We start from the raw sequence: 25,391 nt of genomic DNA, 5'->3' as shown, positions 1-25,391 counted from the left end.
GGCAGTTAGTTACATCCAAGGAAGCTGCCATAAGACTGTCAGCTGATTTCTCAACAGAAATTTTACAGGCCAGAAGGGATTGGCACGAAATATTCAAAGTGATAAAAAGCAAGGACCTACAACCTAGATTACTTTATCCAGCAAAGCTATCATTTAGAATTGACGGACAAATAAAGAACTTCCTAGACAAGAAAAAGCTAAAAGAATTCATCATTGCCAAACCAATATTATAAGAAATGTTAAAGGGATTTCTTTAAGAAGTAGGAAAAAAAAAAGATCAAAAATATGAATAATAAAATGGAAATAACTACATATCTATTAACAATTACTTTAAATGCAAATGGACTAAATGTTCCAATCAAAACGCAGAGTGCCTGAATATATAAGAAAACACAACCCTTATGAGAGACTCATTTCACATCAAAAAGACACACACAGACTGAAAGTAAAGGCATGATAAAAGATATTTAATGAAAATGGAACAAAAAAGCTGGGTAGTAATACTTATATCAAACAGATGAAATAGATTCTAAAACAAACTATCTCAAGAGACAAAGAAGGATGCAATATTCTCACTTCTGGGTATTTATCCAAAGAAACCCCAAACACTACTTCAAAGGGACATGTAAATCCATATGTTCATTGCAGCATTATTTACAATAGCCAAGATGTGGAGGCAACCTGGGTGTCCATCAGTAGATGACTGGATAAAGAAGAGGTTATACATATATATAATGGAATATTACTCAGCCATAAAAAAAGACTGGAATCTTGCCATCTGCAACAACATGGATGGTCCCAGAGGGTGTTGTGCTGAATGAAGTAAGTCAGAAGGAAAAAGACAAATGTCATATGATTTCACTTACATGTGGAATCTAAAGAACACAAGAAACAAACAAAACAAAAACAAACTCATAGATACAGAAAATATTTTGATGGTTTCCACATGGGAGCAGGGTTGAAGGGGTAGGTGATAGAAGGGAAGGAATTAGAAGCACAAATTAATAGCTACAAAATAGTCATGGGGATATAAAGTATAGCATAAGGAATACAATCAATAATATGGTAATAACTATGTATGGCGTCAGATGATTTACCAAGATTATCACTTCATAAGTTCTATAAATGTCTAATTACTATGCTGTACACCTGAAACAAATGTAATGTTATATCCAACTGTAACTGAAAAATAAAAACAATATTTTTAAAAAAGAAGTAATCAATTTGCTGTTGATTAAAGTTAGCCAGGTCACGGTCATTAAGCTGTTCTAGATATATTATCTTTAATTTATAAAGACATATAAATGTGCTAAACATAATCTAACCTACTGTAGAGTTTAGAATTTCACTTTGAAATCTGAAAGTTTGCAAATTTGGAATTTTGGCTTCTGTGGAACATAATTAAAGAAGTTGTTCTTTATGAGCTCTCAGATTTACACTGTAGAAGTCTATATACTGTACAGTGAATCATCAAAGTGAACATACCTAATGTCCCCATTTCTATTATAATAGCAGATTCAAACCAACTCTAACAATTCAATGCATTTAGTTTTAAGTAAAGCCAACTACTATATTCAATTTTATTAGTTGAAATCATTCATTGGTTTTACACTGACTTCTTAATAGCAGCAACTACAAAACTCGTAACAGTATGTCTATGCTTCTAATTGTTTCTCCTTACCTGTGATTATCAGCAGAGTGGTGACTAGTACAGGATGGCAAAAGTTTATTTCACTCATGTAAGCAACATCTGAACCATACATTATTCATAATAGCATATTATATATGCAATTTTGAAGCATTTAACTTTACATAACTGAGCAGTAAATGTAAAGTGGCTACAAAGACCAACTCTCTCATCTTTAATTCTATGAATTACAGCTTCATTTCAGGGCTCAGAAAAATGCATTTACTCTTTCTGATATCCTGGAGAAAATGATCTAGCCTCTGGCAAGGACCAAGATTTTAAATTTCATGAGCTGTATAAAAGGCAAACATTTAAAAAATTACTCCATATAGCAATTCTGCATATCACAAAGTAAAGACTAGCTTCCCCTTGATTTACTTCTATAAAGCATGCCAAGCAGTGTATTATATAAGATATTGGTTTCTAAATATTCCATATAGAATGTATTCATTCTGCATAGATGTATTTCCTTTGAATGGTACCAGTTTTAGTCAGAAAAGTGAAACATGTTCTTCAACTGGCTGAAGAGGAGGCCATACATTATACTACAGAGTAAGAGATGAACAGGACTTAATAGTCTTTCCTGCTACAGCATTGCTTTTTGCCAGGTTTGCATAGGGTCAAGGTTCTTTTCCTCTCACAAGATGTACTGATAAACCTCAAATCTTTGAACAGAGAAGGGGTCTACTGGGAGCACTGGAAGTTTTAAGGTCCTATTATTTTAAAATAAAATAATGAATACTGTCAATGGGAAGACATTGTGGCAGTAAGTTTTTCTATAGTACCTGAAATTATCATTAAAATAATGTGAAGATTTTTTTGGTTACAAATCTATCTTGAACCAACTTAAGTAATTAATTTAAGGATACTAAAGTACCTTAGAAAACTGAAGCCAACAAATGGGACTGGGCCTTAGAATCAAGCTAGAAAACAAAGCTCAAAACATCATTATGACTATTTTGCTGTCTTATGTGTACCTAACTCTAAATCTCTTTAGCTCCTCATCCATTCCTCCCTCCTACCTGCCACTCTCAGGCCAGCTATTATTCTAAAAAATGCAACTCCTTATATAAGCAATTGACTTTGAAGCCCAAAAAGGGGAAATGACCTAAACTATTAGTCACTCCCTGATTCCCAAATTTGAAAGCTAGGACTGAGAATGAAAGGTCAATATATCTTATAGTTGCCATATAAAACAAATAAAAATACAGAGTTTCCAATCACATTTGAATTTCAGATAAACAACAAATAATTGTCAACACATATTTACACTAAAACTTTTTCACTGTTTATCTGATATTTGAATGTAACTAAGTGTCCTGTAATTTTATCTGGCAACTCTAGTATCTTTTCATCATGCTGGAATATGAAATATTTAGGAGACTGTCAGCTGCTAATGGCCACTCTATACAAAAGATTCACTGGTCATCATCTTACATTACTTCCTTGCAGAATTTAAGGTGGTAAATACGACCTTCCCCTTGAAATATTCCAATTCTTTTTATAAAGTAAATTTAACATAAAAAAAAATGCTCAAAACAATGAACAGCTGTTTTATATTTGGTGACCTACACATATAGATTTTAAAGGAATAGAAAATGTAGAGTACCTTAACATTTCTAATTTCTGTGAATATCTCTTCTTTCCAACTCTACAGGAAAGCATAAAACCACAGAAATCACTTAGAAAAATGTTTAAAGAAATTTTAAGAAACATATTTCCAAAGCTTATGTCCTAATTCTAGTTCAGAGAATCATAATGATAACATTCAAGAAAAGACAACTATCTTAGTCTACTCGGATAAACACAAAAATAACACTAAAAACTGAAAATTTGTTACAAAATTTCAATAGGAATGTTTAACTGGCTTTGGAAATAAACATTAATTATAATGTGTAATTGGTCTCACTACCGGTTTGAGTTATTGGCCTTTCCCTGAATGCCTTTCATAAAAATCCAGTAAATATACATTAGCTAAAAGCAAATATCCTAGGATTATCCAATGTTAACAACAAAAAAATCCTAAAGGTTAAAATAACTTTTACAGGCTTTTGCTCAGCAATTTCCAAGTTTATTAATTAATAGTATCACCAAGATACTCCACATAAAAATATCCAGTATTGCCATTTATAAAATTACTGCTTCTTTATATCAAATATGAGTGTTATCTATAATATAACTTTTAGTTATTAATAACTTAGAAAAAATTTAAATATACAAAGCATTTGCCTAAAACTTGTTAACTCATAAAGCCGGGGGCAGAGTTAATCCTTTCAGAAGATTCCTTAAGAAAGGTACAATGTAAGTAAGTACATAATTTAAAAAAATATTAAGACATTTGAAACATTTACATAACCAATGAGGTTGAAAACAATGTATTTTGCTAAACAAATTTTATTCAGAAATCAGAAGCATTATTAATCTCTTGAAAAGCAGTTAAGAACAATCAGCAGAATACTGAATCGATGAACTCTGTCTTGTTCCATCCTAAAAACGATGTACAATAAAAGTTTAACCTTGAAAATATTAAAAATATAAGAATTTTCATTGACTGACAAGTTAGTTAACTTCATTGTTTTAAGCATAATTCTAATAAAATAGGATTCTAACCAAAGTACATATGTGGATATAAAAATCAAGAACCATAGATTTGATTCACAGTGCCTAGACAAGATTTTGGTCATGCCCTTGTCAAAATGAGTAACCTTAAGCAATTCACTTATGTCTTCAGTTCATCTGTCAAATGTGATTATAATACACACAGCAAATTAACTGCTATATTATGAGGCTCAAATAAATGATCAGTAACAAGATTATTCAGATCCTCATATTTATCTCATGTGCATCAGCATGTTGCTGTCTCTATTTTGGCCATGTTTTCCAAACTCCAAACTCCATTTCTCTATCATCACGGGCTCACAGCTTGACTACACTTCATGGCCTTCACTGTATAGGAGCATTGCCAGAAGTGATAAATGCTGCACCCAGGCCTGGCCTTTCAAAACCTGCATGATCACCTATAATGTCTTTCCTCTCCTCTTAGACAATCAAATGCAGAGAACCCAAAGGAGGAGTCCAGACTTTAGGCGCTTGTGGAGCCACCAGCCAGAAGCAGCACCAGTTTCTGAGTGACTGCATGATGGTGAGCCCCTGCAAACTTACATTCTAGAAATAAAATTGCATTACGTCCAGTGAGTGAGGTGGGGAGGTTATAGCCAACAGTTGGCCAATATGATTAATATATAAGCAAACAATAATTCACAGATTCAGCTGTTTTCAAGTAAATGTATGTAACAGACACCAATACCATAAATGTTAAGATGATTACAAGCATAGACTCAACTGCCGTAGGGGCATTAATATCATTGACATATGCTGACTTTTTATATAAAATGATATAATAAAATAATAGCTAACATTTATTGAACTTAGATTTTATGCCAACCACTATGTCAAGGATATCACGTGATTGATCTCCGTTAATACGTCAAACCTCTGAGGCAGCATTACCATTTTCTCTGTTTTACAGATGAAATTTTGGGGCTCAGAGTGCTTATATAACTTACTATATTCATCCAGCTGATAAGCAGTAGAAAGATTCTGAACCATGTCTAACAACTAGTCCTGTAGAGTTAACCATTTCACTAACTATAATATGCAGAAGAGAGCTGGAAAGACAGCCAGGACTCCAGGAACCAAAACCCAGCCCCGACACTAATATGTACTGTGTGATAATGAGCAAATGATTCCAACCATTTGTGCTTCAGATTTCTATGGTAATTTTTAAAAATTTTTGTCCAAATTTTAAATTGCTCAGAGATTAATCACTTTCTAAAACACCTTTGCTCATGCTTACATGCTTATCTCCTGAAAAGAAGATATTTCTTAAAATTCTAACCTTGTGACATCAGATGAAAAATGTAAAGCAGCTGTCCATCTGTGTTTGAGAATTTTCCTATTCTGAATACCATTATAATGTGCTTCCCTTGGGAAAAGAGGGCATGGGGCAGGGGAGCTGCCTAATTAGAGAAATGACTTGTTTTGTAGGTAGGGTTGCGAGGTGTCCTGTATATACAGAACATCTCCTATAATTAATGATTTTGTCCTGTATGCTATGTTGACTTATATATATGTGTGTGTGTGTGTGTGTGTGTATACACACACACACACACACAATCAGCAATTAGAATTATTTTTAGTTTATAGTTATTAATACTTAAATCACTAAATGGCAACACTAGGTAAAAATAATAATACCACAAATTAAAATTTGGATAATCTTTATGGTCCTTCCTGCGGATTTGGCTAAAAGACCAAAATGGGAGAACGAGAATTAAACTTACTTACTTATTTTTCATATTCAAGCAAGGCCAAGAGTGTACTTTGGCTAAAATCACGGTGCTGAACAATTAACTATAACCATCTTTAGAGAACTTAGATCAGTATACCTTCTGCAAATGTCAGCCAATCAGTAACAGCTCCTCGCTTCTAGATTAACAAACAATCGACAAGTGGTTTGCTCCAGCGCCATGTTTTCTGAAAGGTACGTCCATAGAGCCTTATTCTCAAAACCACTCTAACACAGATGCAAAACTGTCAATTATCAAACATTTCACCAGTCCCTGTATGCCAGGCTTCCCAAAACTTTATGAAGATCACATGCTGTGCCTTCCAAGTACTCTGTCCCTTGAAAGTAAATGGAAAGTTCATTTTTTTTTATATGTGTTGAGCATCATTTATCAATTTTCATGTTCCCCAGTCTTTCAATAGTTCAACACCTACTTATAGTTAGTTATGATTTCAAACTTGTGAAAGGCAGATATACCCATTAACTATGAGATAATCAAATCCAATCTACAATTCTTCTGGTGATTGTTATTATCTTTTTATTATTATTTTGTGTATGTTTGAAACCCAAAATGTCAAAACACCTGGTAGTGTATATTTTGGATTTTCTGAACAGTGAACATTTATTTAATAAGAAAAAAAGTCCTTCTGAAGTAATTTGTATGCTATACAACTACTTATTCAATATCAAAAACAGTGGAAAGATAGATATAAGCCAGAATATATTAAGAGATAAGCATGTCAGATATATGATTTATTCAATTAGTAGCAAAGAAAGTAACAAAAAAAAATTAATGGAGAAATTCATATGAAGGTAATTTAAAAAGAAGTTGCAATAACCTTCAGCACTATATATTATCAGTCTTTTAGCTCATAACTGTTTAAAAGTACTATTACCAGAAGTTATTTTCAGATTCCAGAACTGCAAGCAAATTTTCAATTTCCAGGAAAAAATCTAGAGTAAAAAAATATATATAATTGATTTTTACATTACAGTTATTATCAAAGATCTAAATGTCTTGTTTTTTTTTTTATGGTATAGTTAAGCATATAAGTAATAATAATGCAGAAGTAATTCTTTCTTTTGCTACTATAATATTTTTTTCTTGTAAAAATGTCTCCCTTTTATAAGGTATTGTGAATAAAATATTATCCAGATGAGACTTCAGAAGTATTTGCAGAGTCCCATATTAAGTTAGAGTTAATAAGAAAATTTGTATTGTTTCTGGTGAAGATAATACACATTTCAGTGACTGTTTCATGTGAAGGTGCAGACATGTTTATACAAAGCTGAAGCAAAGCATGATTGATTGGAAGGTGTTGAGTACTCTACTTATATTCTGCATAATGTTCAAAGAGTATCTGATGTCCTTTCTATTTGCACTGAAGTCATTTTCATGAAATTGTTTTCTTCCTTCAGTAATTATACTGTTTGAACCGAGCAACTGAAGTATTTTTATAATTTTTTTAACCAGTAAGTATTTTAGTTCTCTTACATTCAAAAAACCATTTTCTCTTTAACAAATGCAGTTGAGAAATGTCTGAGGTTACTTGCAGCACCAAAATTATACTTCACTTCTGAAGACAAAAAAATCTTGACTTTTTTAATAGTCTACTCAGTGGGGCCTACTTATTTCTTGTTCATAGTTTCCAAAAATCTCTTTAATAGTATAATTATTCAACTTGAGAGAAATGTGAAAGTGTTTTTAAAGTATTGTGATGCTTAATGAAATTTTCTGAGTACATTAAAGAAAGAATTAATAAACTTTGCATACCTTTAAGTGTCAAGGCTATATTTAAAAAGAACAACATCGCTTATTAATAGGAAAAGAAATTCCAATTTTAAGTGGATAATTATTATGTCATGAAAGATGGTATCATATGCTTCAACAGATCAAATTTATAGAGCAGTTCTAAGAGTGGTTAACTTTAGACCAGTACATTTTAGTATACTGGTTCAAAATACTAATGATAATTGCATTTTCTCTTAAAAAAATATTCAGGGGACAAAGGAATGAAGTAAGTTAAATGCAACCACTATAGAAGCTATGTTAAGATGTAAATGGAATATATAATGTAACTACATGAAATTTTATTGGCAAGTTTTACAAAACAAGAAATTGTTAAGAAGAGACAAATCATCTACAAAATGTAATTTAAAAAGGTATATAATTTAGAGACATAATTTATTTCATATTAACATTATTTTAGTATAAATGTGGCTCATGCAATAGTTTTTATTTTATCTCAATGAACATATGCATAGGCAATTAGGAATAATTCAAATTTAACTGGGCATTCTGTACATTTTTGCTAAATCTGGTAACTTTCTTTGTAAGATTTTTTTTTTAATGTCAAATTAAGCAATTGAGCAACTCTAGGTCTTAAGAGAAACTACCCTTTCAATAACAAGTCTGCTTTTAAAGTAAGAATGTTAGAAAGAACAAATCAAGAAAATGATTATCTTTGCTGAATGGTATAAGAGTGAAGTGTTACCCCTTGAGGCTTCTTTAGGGAATATCTTGATTTTGAGAGGATTTTTCATCAGTTTTGAGACACTTTTTCCTAAAAAAACAAGTTTAACAATTAGGTCCTCAAGATTCATCCTTCGAACTCGTAGACATCTTATGAAAAAAATTCTCTTCCTGAAAAAATGCCCTACCTGGACAAGAGGTAAAAGAACAGGGAGATGAACGATTGATGATACATCATCTTCTCTTTACCCCTATAATATACAATAAATTGCCTTTCTTTCCATTGTTAGTAATTTGTATTCTGATTCTGTCATGCAGGTAGGAAAATAAAAAAATGAAATAGTCTGTTTGTAATACTATTAAGATAATGCAAACCAATTCCAAAATTATACCTTAAGATAATTCAAAACTGGGAAAAAGAATCCCTTACCATGCACAGACCTTTCATACCTAATAAATTCTTACAATTTCAAGATCATACACAATATAATTTCCCTTGTTTGTTTGCTAATCGTGTAGGCAAAACCCTTTTCTCTATAAACCACTTTCTCTATCACATACCTCTGCCTTCAGCCTGGAGTTTACATATTCAGTCTAAACTGACATTTATGCTTCCTTTACAATTTAACATTCCCATTTTATAGTTTAACTTGACCTCAAATCATCTATGGGTTAGCGGCTATGTGAAATAGTAAATGGCTTATTCCAGTATTTTAGAGGTTCCTATTTGAACAGTGTGAGTGCTTTCAAAATGTAGCTTTAACAAATCATTTTGAATTTTTTTATAATTTATCTTTACTGGGCATTTACATATATTAAAAAAAACCTGCTCTTACATATTTATCATCCATCACTAACTGTGCTTATGAATGTATGTGGATTATCAAAGAAATGATCTTGCTATATTTGCATCACAGGTATAGGTGCTGAGGAAGAAAGAAAAGAAAGAGAGAAATGGAGGGAAGGAGAAACAGACTACTGAGACTGTAAGAATACAGTGTATAAGGGGACTCTCAGAGGACATTACTGTGTTGTATATTCACCTTACAGACCAAATACTTCTAAACTATGAACAGCTTTATCCAACTTCAGCCTGGAACTATAAACACACCCCAATACAGCTGAGATATTTTCCAATAATGTTACTATCAAGAATATGAGATAAGAAACCCATATAAAAGCTGTGCCAAATCTGCCTTATCAAGTTGAGTTATGGTTACTCCTTACTGTGGGGGGAAAAAAATGAGAACAGACTGTATCTTTCTTAATTAGTTTAAATCCAAAGGGTAAAATAGTTCTGCATCTTGTCTACCATGACTTTTAGAGCTGCTCAAGCTATAACATTGCCATCGTCACTCAAGCTCGGCCCCCAGCTTCACTAGTATCTGGTCAGTGCTCAGTTATAGTGGTAGTGCTTTCTTGCTTACAGAAACTATATGAAAATACTTTCTAAGATCCATAGTTTTGCCCAGTGGGGAATGTTTCACAGTCAGCTCCTCATTATGCTCACATACATGTATCTTGGCTTCAGGTATGACTTAATTCTCTGTATTAACATTTTAAAGATCAATTCTCAGGGAACTGATGAACCAATCATTCATAAATTCTTGCCATAAACTTTATCAGCCTCGTAATAAATGTTTTTTATCTTTAAATATTATTTTTATGCCTATGTCTTTCTTCCTTAGAAAAAGATATATGTATTACCTCTGGAAAATTCTAAGCTTATTTGGGTTTTGCCTCTTTATTCTGAACTTCTTATATTTTTTTTTACCCAACTTTAATATCTACCTTTACTCCTCAGTCTACCTACCTACATATGCAATATAAACATTTTATTGCTTCCTCTTACATTTTTTTTTTGTATCTGCTTAGTCTTAATGTTTTTACAGATATTTCTCCATCTTCAGGACCTCCTGTTATCAAAGATGAAGACTTCTCTCCTTTAAATAGGTCCAACAGAACTCTCATCATCCTATTCCTCATCTAATGAACAAGTCAAGTAAGCCTCTGCCCAGTCCCTCTTCAAAAAAGTAAAAAGATATTAGGATTAAATAATATACTTAATTACTGGACTGTGAGCAAACCTTACTTAAGTACCTAACACCATACTATGGCTAAGCCAGCATTCCCTATTAACCATAGTTGATTAGGTATGAAGATGGTTTCTCTCTCTTTTTTTTTTTTTTTGATAAATAGCACTGTGTTTATGAACTAGATCTTCTCAAGTACCTGTTATATATAAATTCAAGAATAAGCAGACAAAAGTAGCTACTAAATAAGACCACTGCAAAGCCTGCTCTAGTGACATTAAATAACATGTTCTGATCAAAGAAACTTTTTAGATACATTTATATGGCTAATTTTTTTTCATAATTTGAATAACTGGAATATCTATCAACAATGGGCTTCTTTCTCACATAGCTTTATCCACATCACCACAATCCCCACTAGTCCCCACTATTCTCTCTATACTAAAACCTAGTGTTGATTGGGATGTTATCTTTATTTTCATAATAGAATTAAGTGGAAAATAATTTAAAATTTCTTGCGTCCAACTCTTTCAGAAATCAGAAAATATATGAGATATGTTTAGGAAAAACAGAAGAGCACATATTCTTCTGATAGAAGTCAACCTCTTTAATATACACACAGAGTCATCACGTGGAAGAAATGCACCTGGCTTGCTGTACTCACGCCACCCATCTAGCCACTGTGAGTACTGCTGTTACTAGCCTTTACTATAGAACAAGAGATTGTGAACTATGGCTTGCTGTCTAAATCAAGCTCATTGCCTGTTTTTGTAAATAAGGTTTCAGTGGAACATAGCCATGCTTATTCACTTATATATTGTCTTTGCTTTCACATACAATGTAAAAGTTGAACAGCTGCAATGGATCTATATGATCCCCAAAACATTTACTATTTGACCCTACATAGAAAGTTTGTTGATTCATGCTAGCCAGAGTCCCCAGGAAAAAGCTGGCAGCCCCAAATTTGATGGATCTTAAAACCAAAACCGATGACCAGCAATAATGCAATTCAGGATATAATCAAATATTAAATTTCCTGAGAAACACTTAAAGTATGCTATAACTTAGGAAAAGTGAGAGGTTAATATTAACTAAACAGTTTCAGTAAAAATTCATAAGGGATATATTGTTGAGAACAGATGCTGAATGTATTTTAAGGATATTTTACAAAACAAATAGTATTGAAAATATGTCCAATTTGCCTAGGTTATAAAGTTCTTGTATAAAGCCCTTGCCTAGTAACAAAGAAGAAAACAGTATTGTTAATTATATTTTTGTGGAACACTTATGAAGACAGATCACATTGGTAAAGTGAAAGACACAGAAGGAAGAAAAGGTGTACCTAGAAACAAAGAATTTGTTGGTGGCCAAGGCATGAAAACATCCAAAGATTCCTTAGATAGATGACTGAATAAAGAAGATGTCACACAATGGAATATTACTCAGCCATAAGAAAAGATGAAATTCCGCCATTTGTGACAACATGAATGGATCTTGAGATTATCATTTTAAGCAAAAAAAGTAATACAGAAGAAGTTGAGAATGATATGATTTGACTCATATGTAGGATATAAAACTGAAAGCAACAAATGAACAAGACAGTTTTACCAGAGGGAAAGGGGGAGAGGGGAGTTAGATAAGGGTAAAGGGAGTCAAACACACGGTGACGGAAATTTGACTTTGGGTGGTGAACACACACTGTAATATACAGGTTATGTATTATTGAATTGTACACTTGAAAACTATGTAATCTTATTAACCAGTGTCACCCCAATAAATTTAATAATAATAAAATAACTCGTATATTTTTATTTTTATATTTTCCAATGGAATATGAATATATTGACTTTTAAAATTTGATAACTGAAAATAAGATATTGTCTCAATGTCAAAAGTTACTGACAAAGATGTTAATATATTCTCTATGTATATATTTTTGTCAAAATGAAATCTTTTTATGGCATTTTTAGTAAAATTCTTCATTTTTTTCTAATAATTTCAAAATATTGCCATGATCAAGTAAAAAAGTTTTACCAGAGAGAAATTATAATTGTGAGAAAAGCACTTATGAGCAGCTCCCACTTACAATATGCTAATATACTATTATATCTATTAGATTTTATGTTGAATCAACAACATGGTATACAGATTCTTTCTTTTCTAACTATGAGAAAAAAAAGATTTTTTTCAAGAAAAAGAGATCATTTTGAAAGAAACTGTGTTATGATTTGCTTTATAAATTTTACAGTATCAAATTTCAAAAATATACATTAGAGTCTATTCCCTAAAGGGCCATCAATTCTACAAGATACTAAAGAGTTGTGAATCTCTTAAATGAAGTGAAACAGCAGTCATTGTATTTGAGTCAACTCTATGGAAAATTGTGCATAAATCAATACATAATGACATTTGAACACCATTCATCTCTTTACATGACATGAAAGAAATTCAGTCACATAATTATATTATCTATGAACCGTTGAGAGGGCAGAATAAGGAGAACTTGTTATTTGAGATTGAAGGGGAGACAAAGAATTAGTACATGCCAGGCTGGAAAGGTGCTGATCCTAAACTGGATCTTGTCATAGAAGAGATGGTTGAAGAAAAAATATTTCTCAAGAAAAGGTTAACATCTATCAATGTAACCTATGAATATAAAGAAGCTCGGGTCTTCTTATGTTTGCAACTCATCTTTTTGATTTGTTAACTCTTTAGTTTCAGAAATATATGAACAATAGGAGTTGCAATTACAAACAGTGTACCGCCCGTCTATTTTCAAGAAATAAAAAAAAAGCACTAAGGAGCAGCATCTTATTCATCTAGGTCACAGAGGATTTCTTGGACAAAAAGACATCTATCCCAGTCCTAAAAATGAGTAGTAGTTATCCAGTTGAGATGGTGCTAGAGATGATGGAATAAAAGGGGGGAGTGTTGGAGATATAAATCAAGGAAAGCAGTAAATAAAGAATACTGTCATCCACTTAGTCACAAAACCTGAAAATGAAAAGTTATCTTTACCACCAAGATTTCCTCATCATGTTCTCAATTCCTTAAATGCATTCTATTTTTTCATTTATGTGCCTATTTTTTTTTATTTATGTGCCCTTAACTCTTTGTGTAGCAAGCACAGTGTTCAGAACAGTTCTTAGAACAGAGATGTCCAATCATCTTTAATTAAAAATAAATAGATAGATAGATAGATAGATAGATAGATAGATAGATAGATAGATAGATGATAGATAAATGCTTATGCTGAAAAGTATTTTCAGGTATTTATATTACTTCTTGCCTTATTTATTACAATCAATTTCTAAATAGTTCCCTTGCCTACTATTTCATTCCTCTCCTCCAAACTGTGAATAAGATTATAACATTTTTTATAGTACAAAAAGGAATTTTTTATAATGTTTTCTTTTTATACTCTTTTAATGATTATTCTCCAATAACTATGATACATTGCTGTGAAAATATAAAAAGAGTGTAAACCACTAGAAAAGCAATTTTATACTGCAAAGTAAGTGCTTTCTTTCATTGATTCTACTCCTAGAAATCTGTTTCCTTAAAAACATAAATATAAAAGAGTAAAGATAGGCCCAAAAATGTCCATTACAATAAAACTTACAGAAGTAAAAAATTCAAATAAACTAAATATATAACAATAAATGACCTATTTAAAATCTGGCATTTTCTCTTAATACAATAGTAGTACAAACAGTAAAAATGATAACTATCAATGCTATATACTATAAAGATAAGTTAAAAAAGAATTAAACTTTTTATAAACAGGTACTATGCATACCTAAAATTTTATATATTTACAAAAAATTATATATACTTACATATAATATTATATATGTATATATGTATGTGTGTATATATATATATAACAAGGTTATATATGTGTACAGAAAAATGTGAAAAGAATACAACTGAAACTTTTAACTTTTTCTTCAGAAGTGAGAAATTTGGAGAAAAGTTTTCCAGTCTTAGTCTTATATAGTTAAGGCTTGTTTGAATTATTTTAATGAATGTTTATTTTAATAATAATTAAAAAAACTAAAGACAAAAAATATACACATAAAATATTGAAAAGATACTTCAAAATGGGGAAAGTCTTTATGTGGTGGTGGTAGTATATTTTGTATTTACCTCTAATATTTTGTATTTACCTTCTATATTTTGTATTTACCTCTAGTAAGCATTATTAATAATAAAATGTAATCAACACTTTTTTCTTTTTCGACTAAAAATTGTGAAATTGCTATAAATAAATTTATACTTTATGTTTACGTGAATTCAGTGGTTTGTTTTGTCAGGGTTAGGATGTTTATTGCATAAAATATATTAAATATGACTTACAATTAGGTGGGAAAATAAATTAAGGCCTAGTTTGTGGATTGCCATTTCTAATGATGTCTTTTCTTTTCTCAGAGTTTAAACCATATAAAAATGAAGAGAAAAGGTATATTTGAGGTTAGAGACCTAAGTTGTATTAGTTGGTATTTGTACTTATTTCAGATCTTATTTTCATAAATTGTTGGGTTTTTATTGGTATAGTGCCTCAGCCAGACCCCAACCAGCCCAAGTCTGAAGAGGGCAGATTGAACCCTGTGAAGGAAGAGCTCGAAGGAGCTATCTGTAACTGGCTTTCTGCTTTTGAGTCTGCCCTGCAGCACTGTCACCAAACTAGCAAAATGTCCTTATATAACTGTTCTGAGACCAACGAGGAAACCAGCTTATACTCCTACATTAGGTGAGTTTACAAAATTCTAACTCCTTCCTTTTCTCCTAATAGTTCTTCAGATAATCATGGGTAGTATTTTTATCTTGATATTTAACAGTTGCTGGTCATTGTGTTTAAACAAACCTGTTTAAATTGTTCTAAGTACAGCTATTGTCCAAATATTTTCATTTGCTAGAGTAACATTTGCAAACCAGATAATGTTTAGAAGAGCAAAAAGAAGAAAGCCTTTGTAGATCTACTGATGTTTTAACATTAAGAGAGGATTTTAAAAAGACTTTTGTGCAGGATTAATGATGTATGGTAAAAATCAGATATTTTATCTAAAAAATGAAACTGTTTACTTTTTGGATCTTTGTAATTTACTTTTTTCAGCCTCTTGATTATTAATAGCCACAAAATTACATAATAAAGAAAAATCAGTACTTTTCCATAGAGTTTTTCCATCCAAGCTAAGGTTTTTATTTTATTTTTTCCATCTTTTTAAAATTTAGATATAATTGACATATATTAGAATATATTTTTCATGAGCAGTCTGATTCACTACTTCATGTATTTCTTATTAACCTATTTATTTCTTCCCTCACATTTAATATTATCCAGGCAGTAGAGAATGGTTTTAAACCAATGGCATTGCTTTCAGTGACCCGTCCATCTTCCTGCTCTCCCCACGGTGTATCCAACGTCCTACCTTTCATAAACTCAGTAAATAGCTCACACAATCCTTGTATGCAATAATGTGCTTCCTTGCTTACTAATTCTATTTCTTTAAAATCTATTTATTTGAATTCTGCAAACAAAATAAAAATAAAAATTTTTAAATCGTCTTATCTTTGGCATGATAATCTTGCTCTGTTCAGTTCCACAATATTCCCAGAATGCTAGAAGATGTCATCCTGTGGTAAATGTGCGCTGTCATAAGCACTCAGCTCTCAAGGCTCACTGTTTATGAGACAGGAGGAATTTACTGCTTTATACATCGTCTCCAGTCATGGGATTATCGCTTACAGTGTTGACCTGTTTGAAAAGGAGAGTTGTGACTCTTCCTAACCACAGGTGGGTACTTTTCTCAGCAACAAGAGGAATTCATTACATAGAAAGAGGATAAAAGCCTTATGCCAAAACATTAACTTGGTTTTATCACTAGCCTCAGAGAAAATATTTTTTATTGAGATAGTAAATATGAGATGTAATAAGAAAACACATTTAAATACACGACTGAGGAGTTATAAATATTTTATAGGAACATATATAAAAATTTATATTTAAATTTTTTTCCAACATATGCCTACTTAAATATAGTCTATTTGAGACTTCTTGGTTGTTTGAAAGCTAGTGTATCTGTATGTAATCAAGAGATTTCAGTGCATGTGTATAAGTGAATTTTTTAGGCTGAATTTTCAGAGTACATTCTTTGCATGAGATAGATGGTGGTGACGTTTGCACGATAATGTGAATGCATTTAATGTCACTAAAATATACACTTAAAATGATAAGTTTTCCATTTTATAAATATTCTTCCACAATAAAAAAATGCTAAAGTATAAAAAAGATAAGAAATATAGAATATCAGTCCAAGAGGTCTAATGCCCAATAATAAAATTTGAGGGAAAAAAAAGAGGAAACACTTCTCAACTCATTCTATGGAGCCAATATTATCGTAATATTAAAGCTAGAGAAAAAAATTTAAAGAAATAAAAATCACAGAAAAATATTTTTCATAAATACATACACATATAATCAGAACATTTTTTTTTTTAAATCCACCAACATAAAAAAAGTACACATCATGACCAGTGTTATTTATCTCAGAAAAGTAAGGTTGATCTAACATCAAAAATCAATTAATTTAATCTACTATATTAATAGAATCAATGGTAAAAATCACAAGTTCATCTCAATAAATGCATAGAAAGCATTTGACAAAATCCAATATCTATTCATGGTAAACTCTCTCAATAAACTAGGAACAGAAGAAACTTCTTCAACTTATTAAAGGGCATCTACAAAAGAAGAAACAAAACCTACAGTTAAAATCATACAGAATAGAGAGAGAGAAAAATGGCATAGATGATAGAGGTTCTGTTCATCCCTCTGGTGACCAAATCAAAGTTGTGATGGAAACAAGGAGCAGCAAGAAAAAATCACCTGGGATCTAGATGAGCAAGCCATAGAACTAGGGATGAATCCAAGAAAGCACCCTGCAACACAGAAGGTAGGTCAGGGCGAGGACGCAGGGCTGCCTAGTCCTAGCAGCTGAGTGAGACGGAGGCTGCCACAGCAGCAGCAGCAGAAGCCTCTTAAAAGGGGTCATATCTGCAAGCAGATTTTCATGATGACAGACCTGCTTGCTCTGAGCACCAGTGCCGATTAAGCTGCACTCAGGGGACACCAGGGAGGCATTGTTGGAGTGAGGACCAAGACGAGATGCTCTGTACAGAAGTGCCGGTGGTATCCATTGTTCCCTGTTAAGCCCCCCCACTCCCAGTGCAGGGACACAGCACTGCCATAGCAGTGACATCATCAAACTGGATAAGGGAGGTTGCTTCACCTAGATGATTCCCTGAAAACCTGCCTTCCCCAGCCAGGGTCCCGCCCCCCGACCCCCAAGCCACATCCAGGTGTATTCTCAGTGAGTCCGGTGTTCCAGCTGGCCTCAGTTTCTGGTGTGGCCTTTTGAGGCAACTATAAGCACAGCATCTGTGGATTGCCTGCTGAATCTTGACAGGTGGCCCCAGAGGGGTAGAGGCTTGGGCTAAGTTTAGCCTGCCGCTGAACCCCTCTAAGGACTGTGCCACTGGACACCTACTTCACAAATCCACACTAATAAGACCAAGAGACTTAGAAGCTTTGCTTAGAACATAGAAATAGACCCAGAAAGGCAGCCGAAATGAGAAGACAAAGAAGCAGAAACCAAATGAGAGAACAGGACAGAGATCCAGATATAATGGAGTCAAGTAATCTAACAGATGCAGGGTTTAAAACACTGGTTATAAAGATGCTAAATGATCTTTTGGGAAGTGTAGATAAATTCAGTGACAACTTCAACAAAAAAATAAAAAACATAAAAATGGAGATGGAAGTTATAAAAGGGAACCAGTCTGAAATGAAGAGCACATTATCTGAGATGAGAAGTATATTACATGGAATAAACAAAAGAATAAACAAAATGAATAAAGAAGAGGATCAAATGCCCTATCTAGAAGTCAGGAAAGCCAATCAGAACACCCAATCAGAATAGCAAGAAAAAAGATGCCAAGACTATAAAAATAATTTAAGGAGGATATGGGACATGATTAAGGCTCCAAATATTTGTCTGATCGGCATAACTGAAGAAAATCAAGATGCTGAACAGCTGTTTGAAGAAATAATGATAACCTGGTGAAGGAAATGGACATAAATAAATAAATCAGGGATCCAAAGAGGCCCACACCAAGACATATCATAATTAAAATGCCAAAGGTTAAATACAAAGAAAGAATATTAAAAGCAGCAAGAGAAAAACAAATTATTACATATAAGGGAATACCCATATGACTGGCAACTGATTTCTCAAAAGAAACTATAGAAGACAGAAGGCCTTGGCAAAAAATATGTGACAGTATGAAGACCCAGGATATACAACCAAGAATAATTTATCCAGCAAAGTTATCATTTAGAGTTGAAGGACAGATAAAGAGCTTCCCAGACAAAAATAAGCTAAACAAATTTATCGCCACCAAGCCAGTATTACAGGAAATGTTGGAGGGACTTCTTTAAGAAAAAAAAAAAACATGTATCAAAAACAGGAATAAAGAATGGTAACAACTACATTCCTATCAATAAATATCTTCAATGGAAAATAATTAAGTGCTCCAACCAAAAGATAGAGTGGCTGAAAGGAAAAGAAAACAAGACTCCTACATATGAAAAGGAAGGGGATGGAAAAAGATATTGCTTTGATGGACTTAGAAAGTATTTAAGTCAGATAGAGAAAGATAAACACTATTATGATTTCACTTATATTCAAAATCTAAGAAATAAAAAGAACAAACTAATCAAAAACAGACTCACAAATATAGTGGACAATTTGGTGTCGGACAGAGGGGAAGGGTTTGCGGGGGCTGGGAGAATGGGGTGAAGGGCTAAAGAAGTACAAATTAGTAGCTGATGGATGGTCACGGGGATGGGGAGCATGTCATAGGCAATGCAGTTAGCATTAATATATTGGCTAGGTGGAAGGTTGGGAGGGAGGGTGCAATTGAGGGGATTGTTTTATGAACTATATAGATATCTAACCAATGTACTGTATACTTGAAACTAAATAAAAAATATATTTTTTTAAAAATTACACAGAATAAAAGACTAAATTTTTGCCCTAAAATGGAGAAGATAAGTATATCCATCTTCACTACTACTATTCAACATTTTACTGAGTTTTCAGTCAGTACAATGAAGCAAGAAATAGAAATTAAAGTCATTAGATCAAAAAGGAAGAAGTATAAATTTCTTTATTTGCAAAGGACATGATTCCAAATGTAGAAAATACTCAGGAGTCTACAAAATAACACTATTATAAATAAATAATTTTACAAGTTTGCAAGGTATAAGAACAATACACAAAACCAATTTATTTCTATATATTAGAAACAATACAAAACTGAAATTAAGAAAACAATAACAAGTCAACAAATACTTAACAAGGAAACCAAGAATACTCCATGGGGAAAAGGTAGTCTTTTCAGTAAATGGTGTCTCCCACATATCTGGTTTTGATTTGCATTCCTTGATGATTAGCGATGTTGAACATCTTTTCAGGTACCTGTTGGCCATTTGTATGTCTTTGAAAAAATGTCCAGTCACATTCTCTGCCCATTTTTTCAATGCGTTATCTATTTTATTTTTGTTTTGTTTTGTTTTGCTATGGAGTTATATGAGTTCCTCATTTATTTTGAACATTAACCTTTTATCTGATATATGGTTTGCAAATATTTTCTCCCATTCCATTGATCATCTTTTCATTCTGTTGATTGTTTCTTTTGCTGTACAGAAGCTTTTTAGTCTGATGTCTCACTTGTTTATTTTTGTTTTTACTGCTTATACTTTTGGTGTCACATCCAAGAAATCCTTGCCAAGACCAACATCAAGGAACTTATTCACTGTTTTCTTTCAGAGATTTAGCAGAACTTATATTTAAGTATTTAACCCATTTCAAGTTAATATTTATGAGTTGTACAGAATAGGGATCTAATTTCATTCTTTTGCATGTGAATATCCAATTTTCCCAGCACCATTTATTGAATCATAATTTGCACCTAGAGTACCCTGTATCAAATCAAACAATAACACTTTTCACCATAGATAAAGAGTTTATGAGGGTATGTTTATATATTATTGGTATGATAGTAAACCAGAAAGCAGTCTCTTAGACATTTGACTTCTGCGTCATATGCGTGTTATATATGTTTGTCACATATCTAGGTATGCAGATATAGGATTTATGGTTGGCTCTTTATATCCAGATATTTTGCATCACAAGGAAACATTAGATAGTCATTCTCTGATGTTCTGGTGGTTTCTGAAATATTAAACAAAAACATTGCAATATGATTGCTTCATAACAAGAAATGCATGGGCTTATATATGCCTACTGGGGCCCAATGCACAAATAGTTGAGTCTGAGTAGAATACTGATATTAGATCTGAGACCTTGGCTGGCTTTTCATTCATTTCTGAGAATGAATACCCTAAGAGAAGGTAGACATAGGACCACATGGCATATACATGAAATTTTAAGAAGCTTTTACAAACTTGATCATGTATTTTTTTTCTCTCCCAACAGAATTTGTTTTTGTTTGTTTCTCTGTTTATTTTAGGGACTCTTTTTTATTATGCAAAACAAAAGCAGAAAAATAACTAGCAGTTATACCTTCCAAAGCTGGAAAGCATATATGTTACAATGTATTCATAACTATTATTCTTAAGAGTTTCGAACACAAAAAAGTGCTTGTCGTATATAAGTTCTTAATAAATACTTGACTTGGTGAAACCTTGAAATAGACTCTTGAAAATTCTACTAATAGCCAATGAGAAGGAACTGTTAGGATATAAATTTCTGGTGAAGCAAACAAAAGCATATTATTGACTTAGAGGACAATGGAAGGTATATACATAACTTTAACTTCTTATTCTATTGCTTACCCTATACAGACTTGTGTATAAAGTCTTCTCATATATTAATAAGAGCCTGAGAGATATGCATATCAGTTCTCATCATTCTTTTTATAAGAAACTTCAGGTTTGGCTAGTTAAGTAAAATGAAAAATTGTACTTTATATGAGAAAGTTAAGTAACTGATCAAAAGCAGCACTTCTACAGAGTAACAAATCTGATATCAAAACCTCAGTCACTAATTACAAACACAGAGCCTTCCCCTCAAATGTCTGGCTAGAAAAGAAAATAACATGGATGAATAACTACTGTTTCCTCATCAAACATTGATATTCCCGTGTAACATTCTCCAGACTTCCTTACACTGATCCTCAAAAACAAATTCTACAAAGATCTCTGAGGCTCTCATTAAAATATATGCTTAAACATTTTGTAATGTTTTAGAAACATCTTTTCTTCTGCCTGTGATTATTGCTTATGACTATAATGAACATTCATCCTTGTTTTTAGGAAATGGTATGGTCTTTGCATTTAGTGATCTCTTTTATGTCTGTCAATTAAAAAGCTGCAGAGATAAAGGATAATCCCACTAACTGCTACTGGCAGTTTGCCCACATTGGAACAACTCTCCTCTTATTCTCTCTGATTCTTTGATGAGCTAGCACTGGCCCAGCACAGTGAGGCAGCTTTGCCCAGCTCCAGATGGTGAAGAAAAGGCATGACAGACTCAATTGTTAGTAATTTGCTCCTAAGAACCCAAGGTGAACCTCTGTAAAGATGTCACAAATAACAGATCTCCTCCTCTGAAGTACTATTTGAAAAAAGTAGCTGTTCACACAATAAAATTTACTTATTCTTTTTTGCAACATTTTGTAACGTTTGATTCTTAAAAAGTTACTAGAAATCTCAGTTTTCTTCAGGAATATAGGCTCTTTGTACCTTATATTTATTTTAATATTAATAAAATCATTGAAATTATATTTTTACCAATAATTAAAGATATTTAAGCTGTTGAGCACATTTATGTTCCAAAAGATATTTTAAAATCTATTTTTAAGATATTAATTTAAAATTGTTTCATGACAAATATTAAAAGTTACTTTTTTACTTTTTTTTGTAAAGAAAAAATATTTTTTTTTAAGTGGGTTCTGGGAACAGAGGGATAGTCCATTCGGGCCTTCAGTATCTTGGTGGTGATTTTGTCCTCCTCACTGATATGGACGATGACTCCCATGCCTGACTCTACATCCTGGTCCATGGCATTCGGCATGACTTGTGAGATGGCTTCAAACAGGTGTTCTGGATCCATGCTGATCTCCCAGATGGACTTGCACATCATGTACTTTTGTTTAGTGTAAGTGCCCCTGACCACAAAGTTGTCAGTCACCATAGGGCAGCCAATGAGGTCTAGAGAGCAAATGAAGGGCTTAAAGCTCTTCGGGTCCAAGCCACAAATGACTGGCTCAGTGTAGTAGGGGCCAAAGCATTTCTCATACAAAAATTTTGCCACCACACTCATGAGGGTGTAAGGCTTAACCTACTGATCTTCCTTCAGTTCAGCAGGAACTTGAAATTCTGGGCACATGATGGCAGTGTACTAAGACCTCCAATTGCCACAATTCCTTAATTTTTTTAAAGCTTTTAAACATACTTTACTTCGAATTGCACTTCTGGATATTTATCTAAAGAAAACCAAAACAATAATTTGTAAAGGTCCATGCATCTCTATGTTCATGGCAGCACTATTTACAATAGTCAATATATGGAAGCAACCTAACTGCCCATCAACAGACAACTGGATAAAGAATTTATGGTTCATATATACAATGGAATATTATTCAGCCATAAAAAAAATAAAATCCTACTATTTGCAATAACATGGATGGACCTAGAGGTTACTATGCTCAACAAAATAAGTCAGACAGAGAAAGATAAATACCATATGATTTCACTTATATGAGGAATCTAAGGAACAAAAAGAACGAACTAATTGAAAAAAGTTTCACAAATATAGAGGACGATCTGTCGACAGCCAGAGGGGAAAAAGGTGGAGGGCTGGGAGAAATCAATGGACGGTTAAAGAAGTACAAATTAGTAGTTGATAGGTGGTCACAGGGTTGGAGGGCACAGCATAGGAGGTGCATTCATTCAGCAGTAATGTAATGGCTAGGTGTAGAGCCAGAGGGAAGATAGAGTAATCAGAAAGAATAAACTATATACACTATGTAGAAGATAGAGTAAACTACATAAAAGTCTAACCAATGTATTATATATATGAAACTAATAATAAAAGAAAATTTTAAAAAATATACTTTACTTTCCTATAAAAACAACTTACAAGCATGATTTCCTAGAATGATAAAAATATGTATACTACAAGACTGCTTTATGCTCCTCTGAAAATTTTTATTCACTATATCTATCTTCTATATATAATACTTTTATTAAAATAAAATATTTACTATGATAGAATGTGTTATGTGTAAAATAAAATTACCGAAATTTACTTCTGTAAAATATTGGATGGATTTAATTATGTACTCATCCCTAAACCAGGTTTTATCTTGGTATAATTACAGGGAGGAAGCAAAAATTAAAATGAAATGTGTGGTAACATTCCTTAAAGATCTTACCTGTCTTATTAAAGATAAGATTAAAAGCACATGAAGAAATTGAAGAATTACACAAGACAGTAATGTAAACAATATATTTTGGTTTGTAAATGACAGACACCTAAATCAGACAAGCCTAAGCAGATAGTTATACCAACTCATATAATTGGAATGTCCATGGTCATAAAGTGAGTCTTACCTTTATTTTCTCACTTCATCCCCACTTTCTTCTTTCTCCAACTCCCTCATCTCTCTTTGCCCAAGTTTCTTCCTCTTTACTTCTCTCACTATTTATCCAGACCTCAACCACTCTCTCCGCCTACCTCTCTTATTCTCCAGGCTCCTATATCTTTCTTAAGCTATTTTTCTATTTTTCTAACCCTTTCCTGTTCTCTTCCCCTTCTCTTTCTAAGAGTTGCATATGACAGAGAGTAATGGAAAAATAAATTTACAGAACGTTAAACAAGATCAAAATTAAATGTAGGTTTGACAACATTAAAACACCAGAGACCAAAGCTAATTATCTTTTTCTGCTACTTGAGCACATGGATTCTCTCTTCAAATCTGACTCATGGTCCAAGATGTCTGCTAGAGCTCCAGCCATTACAAATCTGTTCCAGGAAGAAAGAGGGTGGGGCAATGGTATTGAAAAAAAAAAAAAGAGGGAGAGGTGAGTCTATGCCAGAAAAATAATCCTCCTTTAAAAAGATTTCTGAGAAGGCTTTCACAGTGATTTTTCTACTGGCTGGAGATGTGTCATTTGGCCATCACTAACTATAAGGAAGGCTAGCCGATTTTCTCTTCTTTTTATTAGTGAAGAAAAGAGGGGACTTAATGGAGGCAGCTAGAAATTTCTGCCATTCACTGTCTTTGCCCATTCTGTCTCTCTAAGAGAAAGCAATGCCAACCCCTGGTCTACAGGATTAAGAAGTTTCTAAAAATAATTACTGAAATTTCTGAATATCAGTTATTTTCCTATTATTGCCTTTTCTATGTTAGAGAGCCTAAAGGAATTCTGTATAGCTGCAACTATTCTCCAAATTCAATTCTAAACTTGCCTGTGAGAAAAACTCTTCTTTATAATTTGATGCATTTATCTCCTGAAATACCTCTGGGAGGTAGAATCTATAAGTCTGGAATAAAGCAAGGAATAAAGGAGTATGTAGCGGGACTGGTCTGCCCCAGGGAATGCCTGAAAAACATCTGTTTACCACCTGCTCAAACTGCAAACTGCAAATCCATGAAGGGTGGTTTTCGTTCTTTGTGCTGCTATAATAAGAAATCAAATAATTTGATTCTGAGAGGAAATGCAAATATTTAAAACCAGCTACTTCTTTTTAGTACTTA

At 32.7% G+C, this 25,391-nt stretch overlaps 1 protein-coding gene across 1 annotated transcript in view; it reads right to left on the bottom strand.

Moving 5' to 3' along the window:
- The window catches only part of LOC120608950 (sperm motility kinase-like), a 105,599-nt gene extending 82,648 nt beyond the window's left edge, over positions 1 to 22,951 (bottom strand). The window contains exon 1 of the mRNA XM_039870911.1: positions 22,610 to 22,951. Coding sequence (XP_039726845.1) covers positions 22,610 to 22,951 — 342 coding nt within the window. The remainder of the gene's footprint in view (positions 1 to 22,609) is intronic.
- Positions 22,952 to 25,391: the final 2,440 nt, after the last annotated feature.

Source organism: Pteropus medius, unplaced genomic scaffold, assembly GCF_902729225.1.
Source record: "Pteropus medius unplaced genomic scaffold, Ma_sr-lr_union100, whole genome shotgun sequence".
Classification (NCBI taxonomy): domain Eukaryota; kingdom Metazoa; phylum Chordata; class Mammalia; order Chiroptera; family Pteropodidae; genus Pteropus; species Pteropus medius.
This window is presented reverse-complemented; position numbering and strand designations above follow the sequence as displayed.